General features: G+C 43.9%; 1 protein-coding gene across 7 annotated transcripts in view; it reads left to right on the forward strand.

The window, feature by feature from the left end:
* The window catches only part of zmiz1a (zinc finger, MIZ-type containing 1a), a 215,071-nt gene that overhangs the window by 188,843 nt on the left and 13,515 nt on the right, over positions 1-12,713 (forward strand). For all 7 annotated transcript variants that reach the window (XM_061836926.1, XM_061836929.1, XM_061836931.1 and 4 more), the window contains 3 exons: positions 7,079-7,214; positions 11,773-11,887; positions 11,969-12,189. In XM_061836926.1, the coding sequence (XP_061692910.1) occupies positions 7,079-7,214; positions 11,773-11,887; positions 11,969-12,189 (472 nt within the window). The remainder of the gene's footprint in view (positions 1-7,078; positions 7,215-11,772; positions 11,888-11,968; positions 12,190-12,713) is intronic.

The following is a 12,713-nucleotide window of genomic DNA, read 5'->3' on the forward strand; positions in this document are numbered from 1 at the left end:
GATACTGTGCGGTGGTAAAACGCCACGTCGGGAGCATCAAAACTCTCTGATGTCGACCCTATACTGCGAAGCGTTGCATAATGTTTGGTTTTCATGCTTTTGTGTCCCTCTGCCCCGTTTAAAAATGTGCAATTTGAACCCCACAGAAACCAGCACCTGCAGGAGATGTCAGACTGACTCAGGTAGAGCTACTTTCTCTTCCTGGCTGCAGCATCTCTTGCCTTGTGACATAAACATACATACAATATCCCGGTGGGGAAGGGATCCGCCCACTTCCTCCATCGCCAGCTGTTCTCTGTCTAGCATCGCTCCATGCATCTCCCCCCCCTCCCCACCGCCCGTTTGCGCTCATGTCTGTTGTCCTGCCAGAGGTCACAGATAAGATTCCCTTCAAAAGTCCTACCAATGCAATAACATGCATTTTGGGTGGGGAGAGTGGGGTGGGGGGGGGCTGCATATCTTTACAAATCATTTAAAGGTGTTAGTCAGTTCATTCCAAGCCTGGTTTCTGCCAGCTGTTCAATTTGATGGCTGAACAGAGAGGAGGCGGGGCAGGATGAGGGCGGGGGCATCACTGCTTAAATGGCTTCCATCACACTCCCACAAAAAGCATGACTCCCCCCAACCTCATCCAGGGGATTTTTTTTATTATCCCTCCATTTTGCATAATATTTAGCGCCCACACGGCGTAGATTTACCTGCCAGTGTTTTTCACGGATGTTTCTTTTAATCATCCCACACATTGTCTCTCAGGGCTGCTTTGTTTGTTGCTGCACATTTTCCATGTAGTCTTTTTGCTCTTTTGTCTGTGTTTATCAGCTCAAATACAATAGAGCCGCATGCACTTGTACGTGTTTTTGTTATCAAAGCTCATCGCAAGCGCGGTGGAATATAGTGTCAATGGAGTCGAGGTGCGAGCACGGACGATAAGAGTGGTGCATACTGTACGTACATGCATACCGTCAGTCTATCAAGCTAATGTACTCAGACGGATTAACTCTCCCGTACTTAGAGCCGGGTTTCTGTGCTGACCAGTTTCTGTAATATCCCATTCTTCTCTCCCCCCCCCCACACCCCTCCATTCAGTTTTGACATTTCAAGTTACAATAACTCTGTGCCCACATATCAGGCAATTTCTTTTCCCAAAAGATATTTTGAAACAAATTAACTGTAGCGTTACCAACAATCTATATTGGCAGGTTGTCCATTGCATGCCAAAAAAAATCTAAAAAAATCTTTTCAAAACTTGATTACAAATTTTTTTCATCAAACATTTTTGTGATACATAAAATTAATCTATGGCAAAATGATAGTGAGGGGAAAAATGCAATACTGTCATAAATTTAATTTATACAAATCTAATATTTGTCATGATTACAAAAACTTTTGTCTTCAAATCTGACCAAATATAATATGTAATATATTATATAATATAGCAGCACAGGAGTTCAGCTGCTCAAGCGTTGGCCTCACAGTTCGGAGTTCCCGGGTTCAATACCGGACCCGCCTGTGTGGAGTTTGCATGTTTTCCCCGTGCCTGCGTGGGTTTCTTCCGGGCACTCTGGTTTCCTCCCACATCCCCAAAACATGCAACATAATTTTGACGCTCTAAATTGCCCCTAGGTGTGATTGTGAGTGCGGCTGTTTGTCTCAATATGCCCTGCGATTGGCTGGCAACCAGTTCAGGGTGTACCCCGCCTCCTGCCCCGTTGACAGGTGGGATAGGATCCAACACTCCCCCTGAGCCTCGTGAGGATAAGCGACAAAGAAAATGGATGGATATTATATAATATATAATAGTAATTATTATTATTGCAAAAAGGTAATAGGGTGATTATAGCATAGGAGAAAGATAAACGAGCCAGTCATCTTGAGTATGATTTTCTCCATTCCCCTTTTTGAATTTCATTGCGTTTTTCTTTGCTCTTATGGCAGCCCGGCTAAATACAATTCTGAGGTGCCTCAAACTAAATAATCATTTTGTCCAATCTTTTAGTATGAGGCTCTTATGTGGCAGATTTTACATTTTCCCTGCAGTTTTGTGCCCTTGAATTACACGCGTGCTAATTAAAGTGGTGAATGTAAAAGGCAGATGTGCAGAGCTCAGTCATCACTTGTGGGGATTTATTGTCATTAAGGCACATATTTTTATGAGTTATAAAGGCCCCGTAGCCCCAAGCCTCGATTAACTTTCCTGCTGTGTTCCTCGCGTTGCAGCAAATGCTTCTCGAATGCGTTGTCACACGTTGGAATGCATCACTGGACGGCGTTAACATGAGGAAAAGCCACCGATTGCTAACCAGTGATAAGTGCTTCCTGTTTTGTTTGTGCAAAGGCATTTCCGACGTGACGTAAATCAGGACTGCAGAGAAGAAAATTACATTGTCAAGTTGAGCCAACGCTCGCACGACATTCGTGACGTCGTATGTAACTTTTAATATGGCACAGTGCAGCGCGCCACGTGCACAGAATCCTTTCGACACGTGATCAAATAACACTTTTTCGCCGGAGTTGCCCGTCCATCCCGAAGGCGAGCGGTGATTGGGTAAGTCCGGACTGAAGGTGGAAGAGAAACATCCTGAAATTCAAGCCTCGCTGCGTGACGAGACAATCTATTCCCAGATCTGTCCCGTTGCTCTATTTACTGACAGCGAGCCAGCGTTTACTCTTCTACACGATCGTAAATCGGCCTCCGAAAATGATATTTACACATGCGTCACCGTGCTGTCTTTCCTTCATTCCGCAATGATTCTCCCTTTTCTTACTCTCATTTAGTCTGCTTACTTTTATATAAGCAAAGGCGAAGCACTGTGGAGGTTGTCTTCTTGCATTTTTTAGTATCAGTCACAACTGCTTCTGGCTGAGAATTTGGAACCATCAGGGATTTTTATTTATGGATTATTTTTTTTTTCATAGCTATTTCAAATAAAGAATTTCCTGAGTCGGCATGTAATCTTCTGCTCCTCTGAAGCTTCGGTTTAAGAGCTGCCTTTTTGTGCAGTCTGACCGTATTGGCATGAATGTTCAGTCACTGTTGTCGCAGTCATGGGATGGGCTACAGGTGACTTATTAAATAGTTCTACTGCTACCTTGATGTCACTCTGTGTGTGAAAATGTTACTCGATACTATCACAACCCGAACTGCGGCGCTACATGATCTGTAGAGAAGGTAGGTCGTGGTGCTTTTTGCTTACTTGATGAGTTGTGGTTTTTGTTTTTAGTATAAATTGGATTGAAATCTGTGTGTTTGCTCATAACGTGGTTTGGCACAACACACACCTTGATTGACTCAAATACCGTAATTTCCGGCCTATAAGCGACACATACTTTCAAACCTGCGGCTTATGCGGTGATGCGTCTAATTTGTGCATTTTTTCTAACGGCCGCAAGGGGGCACTCGAGCGGAAAAGGTAAGAGTGACACTGGTGGAATACGTGTGGCGAGGAAGTGACTTATGTTTTTTTTTTTTTTTAACCGCGCTAGCGTGTTGCTGCGGTGTTACTGCTGTGTCTCGGTGATTTTTAACCGGTATGTTTTTTTTAAACTGGCTCTGTTAGCACCGCCTTAGCATCACATTAGCACCAAACTCAGTGATTTAGGTATGTTTTTTTTTCCAACCAGCCCTGTTAGTGCTGTGCTACCGTGTTGGTACTGTAAAGCTGAAAACGGCATGCTTTTTTTTTTTTTGTTTTTTTTTTAACTGGTATGTTTTTTTAATAGCCCTGTTCGTGCTACCGTGTTGTTGCTATGTTAAGCTAAGTTAAGGTATTAAAACTTGGAAAACTCTTTCTGTGTACCGTCTTTCTTTCCAAACATCTTGTGTTTCAAAGTGGGTTACAATGTGGGCACATGCGGCTTTTACACAGATGCGGCTTAGGTTTGTACCAAATCTTATTTCCATTACAGATGTACTGGGTGAGGCTTATAAGCAGGTGCGCTCTGTAGGCCGGAAATTACAGTATTACTGTAGTAGCCCAATCTGCAGTGGAAGTGGGACGTTTTACAAGCGGTAGGGCCTGTTCCAAATCGCACTTCACCTTTATTCCTCCTTTCCGTAACCTTTGCGGGAAAGTTCATTCGGTCAAGGTGATAAGAGAGGACAGGACAGCACTGTTTCAAATGAATTTACCTCTGCATTTCCTAAGTGGCATTGTTGCGTGACGGCGAGTATTGCTGACTTAAGTCTCCAATGCAAAACTACTTTTTTTCTGGAGATGGACAATGAAAATCACTCACAAAGATCCTTTGATTCGTACATGCGTTTTGTATTTATTTCAGTCGGGTTGTTGTTAAAAGTGAGAATCACTTATGAGGCTCAATCTGTTTTGCAAATTCACTGCCCGAATGAGTGAAGCTGGCATTTCATTTTTTTATGGTGTAAATTATTGGGTAGGAAAATGATGACGCTATTAACATTGTAAGTTGTTTTGTTGCAAAGGATTAATTTAAGAATCACTGTTTCATCTCCAAAGGTTTTTTTTTTTTCCTTTGCTTCCGTAGTCTTGAGGTTCAGTAAACTTTGGCTCATTACTTGAGATGTTACAGATGTTAATGATTGTGGGTAGCATTCTTTCGTAAAGTTTGAGCAAAAGTGACTTTTGCTAAAGGAGGACATTTTCGACATTTTGTCACTTTTCCCAAGCGTTTTTCGAATTCGAACAACCCTTCCTCCAAGTACCCGTGGGTCATCTTGCTTGGATAGGATAGGAAAAGAAAGCTCCCAAACAAAAATGAGAATCAAACAAATGATTGTCAGCGAGCTTGCAGAACAATATGAAAGTTATTTTAGCCGTTTTCAGGGAGCCAGACGGTACCACCTTAAATATTACAAAATCATTTTAGTCATGCTTTCAAACTGGCAGCACAGTGCTATCACGGTTAGCCCAGCTGCCTCACAATGTTGAGAGTTTCCGAGTTCAAATCTGGACCCGAGGTTTACTGAAGGCTAAATTTCCCATGTGTGAATGTAAATGGCGGCGGCACAGTGGGGCAGCTGTTAAGCATTGGCCTCGCAGTTCTGTGGACCTGGGTTCAATCCCAGCCCCGCCCGTGTGGAGTTTGCACGTTCTCCCCGTGCTTGCGTGGGTTTTCTCTGGGCACTTAGATTTTCTCCCACATCCCTAAAAAACATGCAACATTAATTGGACACTCTAAATCGCCCCCAGGTGTGACTGAGTGTGACTGTTGTCTGTCTCCATGTCTCCTGCGGTTGGCTGGCAACCAGTTAAGGCTGTACTCCTGCGACCCTTGTGAGGATAAGTGGCTAAATATGGATGGATGGTTGGAATGTAAATGACTGGTCGTTTTGCTTTGTGTGCCCTGCGATGCGCTCACCTGTGACCTTTAAGAGGACAAACACTTAAGAAGAATGGACGACTGGATCTTTTTTCACAGATTTCTGTTTTATTTGTGAGCATTCTAATGACTTTTATTTTGGTTTTGACAATAGTGCCACCAAGCTAAAATGTTCTTGTTGGAATGCAGGTGTAAGTGTCACCGTTTGAGGTAGTGGTGTCGGCAGGGCTTTTAACAGCAGTGACCGTGAGGTGAAGGCAAGGCCGGGCACTCTGCTGACCTCTCCCGAAATATGCGCGTCGCCCCACCGCGGAGCCCTCGCTCCTTTCCGAAAGACTCCCGGGCTCCGTCGTGTGCAGACACTCGCAAAAGTGATGAGTCACCGCTGCTCTCCTCTCATCCAGAGCGACAGCCGTGATGGCTCGCAGCTGATGTTTAAGTCGAAATGGCGGGCTAACAGCTTGAAGACTCAGCGGCCGAGTGCGGAGGTGGTGATTTAGTGGAGAGATAAGCTGAGCGTAATAGCAGGGTGGAATAATTCCTCCTAAACGAGGAGGCTTGGCGCTCTCCACCCACAGGGACAAAGAACGCTGTCTTTCTTTCCGGCCTTTCTTTCTTTGTCTGTTTTGGTTCTCGCTCACTTGATTTGCACGTTTGCGTTTGTTAAACGCAAGCTGGACTGAGACACTTTGTCCCATCAGGGACTCGGTTTGAGCCAGCAAGGAAAGAATGACACGCACACAAAAAATAAAACAAATTGCTCATCACATTATAAAGCAAAGCAAATGTATTTGTGTAGCACTTTTTTCATGCACTGCGAAATCAATGTGCTTTGCATGATTAGAAGCATTTAAATTAAAGAAATTAAATGACTGATGACCACTTGAGACAATGTTAAAAATAAGTGTATTGTGATTAATTTGTACAATATGTATGTCTTAGTATTCAGTCATTAAATTAAAAATATAATATATATTTCCAAGTATTTAAAAGGCACTTTTTATTATGAGTATGTTTATATTTTAGTTTTTAAAACCATTTATGTTGTGATCAGTAGTTTCTTTGAAAATTTGGTATTTATTATGTATGCATTATACATTTATTTGTATTTATTTTGAGCTGACTTCCATTATATTTGTAGAGGGGTGGGTGGCACATGCCAGGGAAGAAGATTCTATTTTGGTGAGAATTGGGAAAAAAGGTGCAGGTCCCAAAATGTGGTTGTATAATGTTTTTTTTCCCCATTTGTTATTTTTAATATATATATATATATATATATATATATACATATTTCCTATTGCATATAGAGTGTAATAGTTGGGTCAAATTCTATGAAACATTATAAGGATTAGCACACTAGTCAGGGAAGAAGTCAATAAATTGAAAGATTCATTTCACAGGATTTGACCACATTTTGAGTCTCTATGCAAGCAATAAAACAGTCAACCCCCGAATTACTGAATTAAAATGGCATCACCCAGCTGTTTGTGAGCTTATCTGAGGGCTCCAAAAATAAAAGCTAGCCTTCTAGCTAACAAACTAAGGTTTTACCTTGCAGGAGGTATGGACATTCTATCTAGTTATATGTGGTCATAGGTGACATCATAATTTCGTGCAGTCGTGTGCTGTATATTAAGTCAGGCCGCCCTCTAGAGGCTTGAGCAAGATGACAAGTTAAAAGAAGACATGCAAATAAACTTAAGCATGTGCTGCTGCAGTGCATTCTGGGTGTCCTAACGCATATGCCGTGCGCGTCTGTGTGTTTGTGTTGTCGTCCTCGCAGCCCTGCTGTCGTCGTGGTGCGAGGAGCTGGGTCGTCTGCTCCTGCTGCGTCACCAGAAGAACAGGCAGAACGAATCGCAGGGAAAAGTGCACATGCAGCCCGGCATGAACAGCATGAAAGCCGGCCTCACGCACAGGTCAGTGGACAGTCGCGTCGGAAGGTGGCACCCCCCATAAAAAAAAAAAAAAAAAGGTAAACCTGCAAAATCAAATGTCGTTCAAATGGGGCATTTACAAAGATCGTAATGCTCACTTTTAGTTGAGACATGTATTTAAAAAGGTGTATTATTGTCGTAGCTAGAGGAGTGTGGTATATGCAGCATATGCGGTATAAATATGGCGGACTGGATAGATTTGGACTCGACCGATGGCAAAACCATTCTAGATGACGTTTTTGTATCTTCCATCCATTATCTACCGTTTTTCCGGGTAGGGTCGCGGGGGAAGTTGCTTCAGGAGGGATACCCAGACTTCCCTTTCCCCAGCCACTTCTTCCAGCTCTTGCGGAGGGATTCCAAGGCGTTCCCAAGCCAGCCAAGAGACATAGTCTCTCCAGCATGTCCTGGGTCGTCCCCAGAGTCTCTTTCCGTTGGGACATGCCCGGAACACCTCACCAGGGAGACGTCCGGGAGGCATCCGAATCAGATGCCCCAGCCACCTCATCTGGCTCCTCTCAATGCGGAGGAGTGGCGGCTCGACACTGAGCCCCTCCCGGATGACCGAGCTTCTCACCCGCTCTCCAAGGGAGAGCCCCCGGACACCCCGGGGAGGAAACTCTTTACGGCCGCTTGTATCCGTGATCTTGTTCTTTAGGTCACGACCCACAGCTCATCCCCATAGGTGAGGGTAGGAACGTAGATTGACTGGTAAATGGAGAGCTTCGCCTTTCGACTTAGCTCGTAAAAATGTCTTCAAACATGTCTGAATACAGAACTGGACAAGCTGCCGGCACCAGTTAATTAAACCAATGGTGTGTCCGCGTCAAACGACACCCCCCCCCCACCCCATCATCGTTGCTTTCCCCGCTACTCGAGAACTGCCCCGTTCGACGCTATCTCGCGCCATAGCGGCTATGTACGAGCTGCAGTTGGCTAGCTAGTGCATCTAAATACTTAAATACTTTCCTTCTACGGTGAAGAGAAACTCTTCAAACTCACTTCTCTCTGATGCTTGTAGCCATGGCGGCAAATTCTGACCAATATTGTTTTCACGAAAGGAGCACAATGAGTAGTTAACAGGAAGCCATGCTCAACGCTAAGCTAGCGTGAAATGTAGTTGCGCAACAGTAGATGTACGCAGTAGACTTTTTACAGAAGCAACAACGAACAGCAGGTTAGAAAGTGAACTTTCTACTGTGAAAATAATACAAACGCTAAACCAATGGTTTTCAAACTGAGGGGCGGGGGCACGGCGGCCTACCATGAACACTTTTCATCAAGTCATACCCACCAGATGGAGCTAATTTTACTTTGCCGCACACAAGCCCATACCAGCCACTGACATTTTCGCTGAAAAATGCAGGTTTAGATTTTTGTTTATTGTTGGTGGCTTGATCAACTCGCAAGTATAATTTTTAAACTATAAAAATGTCCACCAAAGTTATTGCCAGCTAAGCTAATGTGTATTTATAGAAAAACGTGTCCGAATGTGTGTGAGCAAGTGAGCTAAAGAATGAATCAATATCTCATTGCAATCATTTGCCAGGAGGAGGAACCTTTAAGGTCAAAAATATATTTATGTGGTGTGGTGAATATTTATTTCAGCTGTGTTTGTATTTTTTGCATCATAGAGAGATTTTCACAATAAATTATCTCAATGATATAGAGTATCTTTCTTTTTTAATCCATTTGGCTTTACCAAAAAAAGTATACAGATATAACCCATTCAAAAATTCTTCCATGATAAATTTTAAACTTATATTTGTATTGGAATACTTAGTTACTTTTAGACGGTGATGTGGATTTAAGGGCCTATCGCCCACCCAGCCCGAGAAGAACCTTTTCATCTGGCCTTGACCCAGTGGCATGTTTCACAAAAGTTAATGAGAGGTGCTATAAAGGTTAGTAGATTAGACCTTTTGAAGAGGCACAAACAAGTTTTTAGGGGCCAACCCTCTCGATATACTGCCAGGCCAAAGACAAATACAGATTTCATCCCCATGACAACCAGAGACAGAACCATGAGCGTGGGACTCGAGCGGCTTCTACTGGAGCCTGAGGGGGAGACTTGTAAATACAACAAACATGGTTTTAATCTTGTAGGCATGATTTTGTACACTACACTATGAATGTGGCACTGGAACATCTCCAGACAGAAAAACTCACCACAACGACAACTTTGCGGCTTGTCAGAAGTTCACACTGTTGCCTAACGCTAATAAGTCCACCCCACAAAACCGATTGTAGCTCTCCGTGTTATGTGTTGAGAAATGCAAAAGATTTACTTGGTTGCCAGATTTCACACTTGATGAATGACCAGACACACCAGGGACACACAATTTACTGCAAACTACTACAACCACAACAACCTGTTCGCTGCGGTAATGGATAGGCTGAGAGATGAGGTTAGACTGGTATCCCCTCGGACTATGATGTTCGCAGGACATGTATGAGGGCAGCAGAACAGCGGTGAGGTGTCCCCTTGGTATGTCAGAAGAATTTAAGGTGGAGTTGGGACTGCATTAGGGATCCGCGCGAAGCACCTTCCTGTTTGCGGTAGTAATGGATAGGCTGACAGATGAGGTTAGACTGGAATCCCCTTGGACCATGATGTTCGCAGATGATATTGTGACCTGCAGTGAAAACAGGGAGCAGGCGGAGGAACAATTAGAAAGATGGAGGCATGCACTGGAAAGGAGAGGAATGACGATTAGCCGAAATAAAATGCAATATATCTGCGTGAATGAGAGGGGTGGTGGTGGAAGAGTGAAGCTCCAGGGAGAAGAGGTAGCGAGGGTGGACGACTTCAAATACTTGGGGTCAACAATACAGTGCAATGGAGAGTGTGGTAAGGAAGTGAAGAAACGGGTCCAAGCGGGGTGGAACAGTCGGGGGAAGGTGTCCGGTGTTCTATGTGACAGAAGAGTCCGCTAGGATGAAGGGCAAAGTTTACAAAACAGTGGTGAGGTCAGCCGTGATGTACGGATTAGAGACGGTGGCACTGAAGAGACAACAGGACGCAGAACTGGAGGTAGCAGAAATGAAGATGCTGAGGTTCTCGATTAGAGTGAGCAGGTTGGATAGGATTTGAAGTGAGCTCATTCGAGGGACAGCCAAAGTTGGATCTTTTGGAGACAAGGTGAGAGAGTGCAGACGTTGATGGTTTAGACATGTCCGGAGGCCAGAGAGTGAGTATATCTGTAGAAGGGTGCTGAGGATGGAGTTGCCAGGCAAAAGAGCGAGAGGAAGACCAAAGAAAAGGTTGATGGATGTGGTGAGTTGGGACATGAGGACAGTGGGTGGTAGAGAGGAGGATGCACGAGATATGCTTAGATGGAAAAACATGACACGCTGTGGCGACACCGAACAGGACAAGCCGAAAGGAAAAGAAAAAGAAGACTACAACCATAACAAACACATGAAATGAATACCTTTGCTCGAATACTCAGCTGTCAAATAGGTTCTCATTAGTGTGTGCAGGAGTACCTCATGAAGTGTTCAGTGAGTGCATTCTCTTGAAAATAACGAATGCTTTATTTTATTATTCTGTTTGTGCAAGACACCTGTGCAAAGTGTATGTGACACATGCCTTATTCTGCCATTTCGCTCATCTGTTTTGTATTTTTCCCAAGCAAGTGTTCAGCTAGTTTTCGACCACAGCTCGTTATTGTATTGTTTTCCAAAATAACAACCTCCAACCAAACCTTTAAAACAATAAGCAGTGGTCAAATGTTGCCCTTACAACATTGCACTCATGTGAATTATTCTCACCATATTGACTAAATTCTGAAAGTTGGCTCAACTTCATTGTGGCGTCTTCCAGGAAGGACTTCATTAAACTGTTCTATTGAAGTCGGCGCTTATGTAGTCTTCAAGGACACGCAGGATTTGCATTTTTTGGAATGCAGGCAGATTTACTTTGGGGGGGTGCTGTGCAGATTTAAGGAGCGGGGGATGAGTGGGGACCAGCAGGGAAGACTTAAGTCATGTTTATGGAGAACATTGTGTGCTCATGACACTCAATCAAACAGGAGGGTTTAAGTAAAACACACAAAGGGGGGAGAGAGTTAGCCAAGAGTCCTGTTTGGGTTCTGAGGAGGATCTTTGGCGTAGCGTTGTTCCCGTTGGAGGAAATATTGAACGTGTCATTCATTCCGAGCGTGAACCTCGGAGAGAAAACAAGCTCTCGTCCAAAAATAGCAGCTTCTCCTGCACCCTTGCGCTTGGCCACTTGCCTCTCCCCATCTGGATGTTTATGGGGTGGAGCCCGGTGCTGGGATTGTTTTGGACGGAAATGCCCCCCCCCCCCCCCCCACCTCCCCATTCCGAGCCTCCTGGACAATTCCGAAGCCTTTATCAACAAGTCAGCGCTCAGGCGGTGTTATGAAAGAGAACTTTGGGTTGCCCAACACTTTTGGCACCTCGTCCATAACGGTTCCCTTTTTTGGGTTCCTAGCGACTCTCTATTGGCTAATCCCTGTGTGCGCGTTAAAAAGCGCCGAGTAACATTGGGTTTGTGTTATCATCTATTCTCCAGCGATGGCTCCTTTTCCTACGACTCTGTCCCCTGGCAACAAAACACTAACCAGCCCCCTGGGTCATTGTCTGTGGTTACAACAGTGTGGGGCGTCACCAATACATCACAGAGCCAGGTAGGTCCCCAACATATCCGCATCTCTTCTCTCCTGTCCGCTTTGAATCAACAAATGCCTTTTCCTTCCCATTCAATCCAGGTTCTAGGGAACCCGATGGCCAACAGCAATAATCACATGAATCCCGGGGGTAACCCCATGGGGTCGGGAATGTCTGCCAGCGCAGCGGGGCTCAACTCTCCCCAGTTCAGCGCCCAGCAGCAGCAGTTCCCCAGCAAAGGAGGCTCCAACCAGCAGTACATGCAGCAGGGGATGTACAGCAGGCCTGGATACCCCGGAGGCCCCGGAGGATACAGCAGCAGGTAAGAAAGAGCCCGCTTCCCGGCCTCTTTATAGGAGGGCCCGTGGGACCACTTGATTCCGTCTGCCGTGCAAGGGGGGTAAAAAAAAAAAATCCCGAGATGGAAAAAAGTCATTTATTGATTCATTATTTGATTTATTTTGTCAGATAGAAATATTGTATTTTTGTTTTTTGAAATGAATATTTAAAGTGCGACCTAATTATTTTTTTGTCATGTTTGCTTATGTGCAACCCTATACAATTGTTTTATCAAATCATAAATTCACTTCAATTCATGAACGCTGAGTACCTCAATATGCTAATAATTTGATTAAATTCTATAATAAAAATGAATAGCATTTACATAAAGAATGTGCTTTAAAAATTAATTACATTCAATTTGATTAAAATATAATTCAAAAACATTTGAGCCACAGCTCTCCGTATTGTGTTTTTAATAAAGCAGCTTTATATTTTTTCAAATAATTGGATATAAAAAAAACATTTGAAAATTGTTAATTTTTTAAATCTAATTAATTTTATGAG

Source organism: Syngnathoides biaculeatus, chromosome 12 (genome assembly GCF_019802595.1).
Source record: "Syngnathoides biaculeatus isolate LvHL_M chromosome 12, ASM1980259v1, whole genome shotgun sequence".
Taxonomy (NCBI): Eukaryota; Metazoa; Chordata; class Actinopteri; order Syngnathiformes; family Syngnathidae; genus Syngnathoides; species Syngnathoides biaculeatus.